General features: G+C 46.1%; 1 protein-coding gene across 1 annotated transcript in view; it reads right to left on the bottom strand.

Annotated features, from left to right (window-relative positions):
- Positions 1 to 3,307: 3,307 nt before the first annotated feature.
- Positions 3,308 to 6,131, bottom strand: part of CCDC167 (coiled-coil domain containing 167) — a 12,046-nt gene continuing 9,222 nt past the window's right edge. Inside the window, exons 4-5 of the mRNA XM_009880460.1 lie at positions 5,745 to 5,797; positions 3,308 to 3,578 (exon numbers count right to left, since the gene is read on the bottom strand). Coding sequence (XP_009878762.1) covers positions 3,475 to 3,578; positions 5,745 to 5,797 — 157 coding nt within the window. The 3' untranslated portion in view covers positions 3,308 to 3,474. The remainder of the gene's footprint in view (positions 3,579 to 5,744; positions 5,798 to 6,131) is intronic.

Consider the following 6,131-nt stretch of genomic DNA (forward strand, 5'->3'; position numbering starts at 1 on the left):
GATGGTATCCTGTCGGACAAAGACCAACGCAGGTGATAAGTAGAGTTACTGGCACAGATTTGATGTGCTCAGTGCCAGGACTTTCTCAGACCTCTAGAAGCTGCTGTGACAGGAATTTCCCATCGCCAGGTTAGTGACTTGATTCTGAACCAGCAGCCTGGGGTTAATTTGTGAACGTGTCAATGCCTCGTGGTACTTCTGAGACCAAGGTGCTTTGATTCTTGATACTCAACAGTATTACCCAAATTTTCAGGGAGGACAGCGGAAGTGGGAGGGAAGACACAGGAAGACTGGGATGCTGGAGGTCTTTGGAGGAAATCATGGGAACGTCTGACTTTGTTAAAAAAATCCCAGGGCTTCAGCGAAAAGAGATCTTGACTTTGACCATGTTGGTTAATCAGAAGAAATCCTGTCCCCTGACTGCCCACTGGAAAGGTTACCAGACTTTCCTTTTTAAATGTCAGTGTGGGCTTTGAAACCCTACACGTCTCATTTGGCCCTAGAGCATCTGGGGTGAAGGCATAGAGCTGTGAAACTCTCAGCATGGTATTTGTGTGTCAACAGACTTCTCCATGCACTTCTGTGCTGCGCTCAGAGTTGTCTTCTGTTGCATGTTTTACCTTCACTTCTATGCTTCCATGGCACTTTTGCCAGGTCTTCCACTTAAATCAGAAGATAACACACAGTTGACAGCTGACTGCTTTTCACCAAGCAGCAAAATTGCCCTTTTTTTTTTGTTCTTGGCTTGTTTTTTAAACAGATTGGCAGTAGGGAGGAAACTGATTTAGGGGTTGTCTGAACTGTGCCTTAAAGAAAGCTATAGTTCTCTTAGAATCTATAGCAGTTGTTTAGATTCTCGTTTCTTTCTTTCCACACCCGTATGTATGATTTGAACAAGCTTTATGCAGCAAGACATAGAAATTTTCACTTGTAGGTGTATAGGTACGTGGGTGCACTGCATCCCACCCAAAGAAGCCAGAACAAGGATGGCATGTTGTAGAAGACCCACCTCTACCCTCTAAGGCCCAGCATCACATGTAGGTTTTGTGCTTGTTCTCAGCACACAGTTGAATGTCATCCCACAATTTAGGCTGTGCTCTCTGAGCTCGGACCACTTCTATGTCTTCACAAGCAAATCGTCTCCATATACCCACGTATTAATTCTCCACAGTTTGGTATAAATGAACTTAGTAGCTGCAACTCCTTGCACCAGAGAAAATTATACGCAGGTTTGATCACTGTGGAACCACACTCCTGGCTAAAGGAGCAACACAGAAGTTGGCATGGTCTGTAGGTCAATGGAAACTGGAGGAGGCAAAGCTCAGGAGCAGATGGGAGGTTAGTTTACAAATACGTAGCCCTGAATATTGTGCAGGGCAGCTATTCTGTTTCTTTTGAAGTTCTGGCCAAAAGTGAAGTGGGTTAAACCTGCTTTTTCCACATCAGTGATAATTAGTCCCCAGACAGAGTTAGGTCTACCAAGGCAGTTGAGGGGCAGCACGCTGTTAATGCAATGCATCCTCTTGCTGACCTGTACACCCCTCTCCTCTCAAGCATTGGTAAAACATATATGAAAGAAATGGTAGCCCTTCCCCCCCAGAGAACAAGAGGCCTGTCACTGGCAGTTCTGTTTTGGCAAAGGCACTTCCACGAGGGATGAGGAGGAATCTCTCCCAGTGGGCAATAAAGAACCTCCAACTGTGTGGTTTCCAGGCCTGTGTGCAGCTGGCTTTTTAAACCAACCAGTGATTTGAGTTCTGGCACTTCTTCAGACTGCCTTGAGGCTGTTCCAATGCCAGCAAAGCATGCCGCTCCCTTTGCGAGGCTCGTTTGCTAAGTGTTATGTCCTCTGCTCAGGTCTTCTGCGGGCTGGCAGACAGAAGGGTGACTAGGAAGTACACTAGGGTGAGTGTAGGCCTGACGGTACAAAAAAACCTGCTTAATCTGCAGGCTAGCTTTTATGAACAGATACTTTCTGTTTACCCAGTTGCCTCCAGCTCCTCCTGATTTTAATTTGCTTTTATTTTTAATTTTATGTTGATGCACTGAACCTTGATTCTGAAGCCCCCTTCAAGGCGGCAAGCATGAGCCACCACGCTACTTGCTTCCCTGCTGCAGAGTAAATACGGAGGGATTATGTTGGGAAGGGGGGTGAGGAAGGTCTTGCTGAAGGGAATGTTTATGTACATTAATTGCACAATGTATTGTTATTAGGCTGTGTATCATTTTGTGTTGACTTCTCTGCTTTCATTGTCTCTATTACCAATACAGCCCCTTTAGTTCACAACTGTGCTTGTTTACTTTGCTTCCAACAAAATTCTGGCCAGCAGTGTGTTAGCATGGAGACAGAGGAATGCTTTGCACAAGTTAAATTTTCAAGGCAGTCCCCTTTTAAAGGCTTTCCTGGCAAGTTAGAGCACACTCAGGGCTACCTAGTGTATGCCACTGGATCAGACTGAAGGGATTACAAAGGACAGTCTCCAGCACTCCTCTGCAGCGTGCTAGGCTGCTTGTCCTCTCAAAGGAAGCAAACGCTTAGGTAGATTCCAGGCCACAACAGGCCAATAACCCACTGCTGAGACCTCACTGACCAGGGACTGACCAGTGCCTAACCCAGTCTAGGCTTACTGTGGTGCAGTGTGTGCTAGCAGGGAGATGGTAGGATGAGAATAAAGCAGTGGCTGAGAGGTATGTTACAAAATGGGAAAAAAATTAAAACGGGAAGTTACAAGGTCAAATTATTTTATTTAAAGCTCTGCAGAGGCACTTCCATCCCGGGGAGTTAACAGTAAATTCTCTTCTGCAAGTGTTGATTCTCAGAGGCACAAAATGGCTACCAAACTCTGATGAATTGGAGACTTTCTCAAAGCCCAAGCACCCAGAAGATCTCAAGTTGGATGCTACCTGCTTGCAGAAAAAGTTACCTACCTCCCATCTGTTTTTGTGGAGGTAGTAGGACTCCTTTGGTCCTGTAAGTCATTTCTGTTTAGCTCAGCTCTGGGGATAGGTGGAGTCATCTTTCGGTCACAATACCCACGTTACCCTTTGATTCAAAGAGCTTGGTGTCCCTTCAGCTTATGGCTGAGTCAGAGGAACCAAGAAGGTGGCACATATTCTGACTGGGCTGAGCAGAGAGCACTTGTCTGCAACCACAGAGGTCCTCTTCAAAAGGGAGAACATACTGCCTTCCTGCTTCGGGCTGGATGGTCTTGACTGTGTTTTGGGTAAGATAGCACCATCTTGAGCTCTGTTTGACCTGATTTCCAACTGCAAGTGTACTGTGATTTCTGGTTTGTCTCCTGTCCCCCTCAATTCTCAGAGAAAAAGCTTCCCCACAATGAGGCTTGGAGAGGATAAACAAGAATAGCAATTTGAAATGCTGATCCTCACCCTTGGGGGAGGCACAGCGGTGAGAGGAAGAAGAGCTCCTTGCAGCAGAGTCATTTGGTCAGCAGGGAGATTTCTTGAGTGCAATCACATCGTCCAGCAGATGTAAATAAGAGCAATCAGTAACCCCATGGCCACAGCAAGGGCGGCATTCTTGCGATTTTCTTTACGAAGCGCACTCAGTTCTTTCTCTGGAAAAACAAAAGCAGAAGCCTTGCCTGTGAATGTTCTTTGTATTGCAGCTACATATCCCTTCAAAACCATCTTAAAAGCAGAATGCTACCTTGACCATGGGCAACTCTTTTGGGATCAGTATACAAAGCTGCTAATAATAAGATGTGCTGAACAGGAAGTAAACTAGCGGGAACCCTTTCATTTGCTAACTCTCATCCTGTCAATCCCAGTAGCTGTGCTACAGAATACTTCAGTGCCAAACCAGTTACTGTTTGCATCTGACCCTGTTCTAGGACCCTACTAAGGATAGAATGGGTCATTAGAGTAATTCCTTGTTCCCTAAGAGAACGAAGAAGACAAAAGGTAGAGGGCTATTTTTACTATACAGCCTGGTACTTTTTCCTAGTGCTTAAATTTACTTAAATACAACTGTGGCCACCTTTGAATGTTGCAGAATATGATTTTCCTTGTGCCCCATAAGGATGAGTGTGGAACAGGTCTGAGCCTGGATACTCATTCTGTTGGAGTCCACAGCTTTTTAGAGAAAGGTCACTTTTCCTGGCCCTGGTTCACAAAAGAAGAAACAGGGATGCAGAGAGAGGAAGGAAATAGCTACCAAAAATATGGAGTTCCACTGATCTCTATTTCTGTTCTGTTCCTTATACGGAATGGATGGGAACCCCCTTCTCGCTAGTTCTGTTCCGCAAGACTTTGCTTGATAGTATAGGCAAGAAATGAGGCTCTACAGCATTACATGGCCAAACAGTAATTATTTTGCAGGGTGAGGTTGGGTGCGGACTGTCTCCAGAGCCAGACTGCTCTTACTGCTGAATTCAGCTGCAGTGACTGCACTGGTTACTGCCTCTACGGTTTGCACTAGCAGCCTCCAGGGGGAATGCCCTGGTGCTGCAGGTTCCCCAGCTGGTGCTGGTATCAAAACAGGCTTTTAGCTGTTCTTTCTGCCCCTGTTCTTCCACGTGCTACAAGCACTCTCATGCAACCACAGTAAAAGCTGCTTGAATCTGCAAGAGGAGGTGGTAGGGGCAGGAGGCCACATCACCCCAAGCACAGTAGTGCCAACTTAAACTGAAAGAGCAATGCCATTGTCAGCAACTGCAGTTCATGGCCTCAAGTGTGTCAGCTGGAATAAGCAGAGATTTCATCAGAGGCCATAGCAGTGATCTAAAAAGGCTGTGTGCGCTGCCTCTTCTCTTCCAGGAAGAGCAGCCATCACCATTAGGTGAGGCTGTTGCTGCTGTCTGAGCAGCCTGTCAGACTGCTGTGTTGATGCTAGCAGTGACAGCTGACTGCTGGTAAAAGGGTGGCAGTGTTCTCTAGTGGTAGGCCCTTAGGGAACAGCTTTGAATCTGTTTAAAATAACTGTTAGTCTTCTGGAAACAGTCCTTTAACATGAGTTAAAATTATAAATTTGCTGGCCATGCCTCAGCTTTCAACTCTCCAGGCCTAGAAGGACAATTCTCCTGCCTTCCCTTGCGTGAGGCTCTGGTGCTTGCACTGCTGCAGAGTGCTGTGAAGCAGTTAACACACTGATCAATGCCAGGAGCTTGAAGACATGCAAAGCAGCATCCCCAGCAGAATGGAAGTGCTGTCAAACGTGCATAGCTCAGAGGGACTCTCATTTCAACTGTCTACAGCAGGACTTGCAGCAAGGAAAGACCCTGGCTCTCTGGAATTGCAGACAGCACATCAGCGTGAATTCCTATGCTTTGTGTTCTGAAGGGCCCCAGAAACTGATGCAGTGAGAACCTTGCCTGAGGAAGGTATGCTTTGCTACGCTCCAGATACATGCTTGCTAAGCAAGCTGGCAAGTGCTATTAAAAAAACAAAAGGAAAAGAGAAAAAGGACGTGGGGATGTTAAAAGCCACTCAAGTCAATCTGTTGGCTAAGATTTTCTAAAGACTGGTAATTTGGGGTATGTGAAAGGGAACTTTTTCCCCCCTCATTAGCTGATTTTTATTTTTTCCCTATGATAGCACAGCTCAAGCGGGATGATCCAGACTCCTATTATAATATGCTGACTAGATTTCCCTCAGTCTAGCTCCCTTTGGTTGAACTTAAATTCAAAGGCAGAAGTCAGAGGTGGCAGGAGCTTGAAGAAGCAGCTAAGCTGCAGCACTGATCCCATCTAGCCCAGAGGGACTATTTTTAATGAAGCTCTTACCATAGTTGTCAGCTTTGGTCATTAGTAAGTTTCTCTCTCTCTCCAGTGACTTTCTGTAATGAGAAGAGGAGCTCATTACCTGCAAGGCACAACACAGTATCTTTCTTTGCTTATATGATGGACGAGAGATTGTCCTACTACCAAGGATACCTGCTCACAGAATGAGCCCCTCACCCTTCACTGTGGAGAGGTGACAGTTTAGAAACCCCCAGCTGTATAAAAGAAGAGATGCAGCAGTTTTAGATTACTTTTTCTTCCCCCAGACAGCTTCATGTCTCTCCTTTCAGGACAATGTCAGTGTATGCAAGCAGGCTAGAAAGGGGCCTGTGTGTCAGAGCCCCCTGCTCTGCTCCCCCAGGTGGGGTAGGAAGTTCTGCCACAGCTATG

Source organism: Charadrius vociferus, unplaced genomic scaffold, assembly GCF_000708025.1.
Source record: "Charadrius vociferus isolate BGI_N301 unplaced genomic scaffold, ASM70802v2 scaffold62, whole genome shotgun sequence".
Taxonomy (NCBI): Eukaryota; Metazoa; Chordata; class Aves; order Charadriiformes; family Charadriidae; genus Charadrius; species Charadrius vociferus.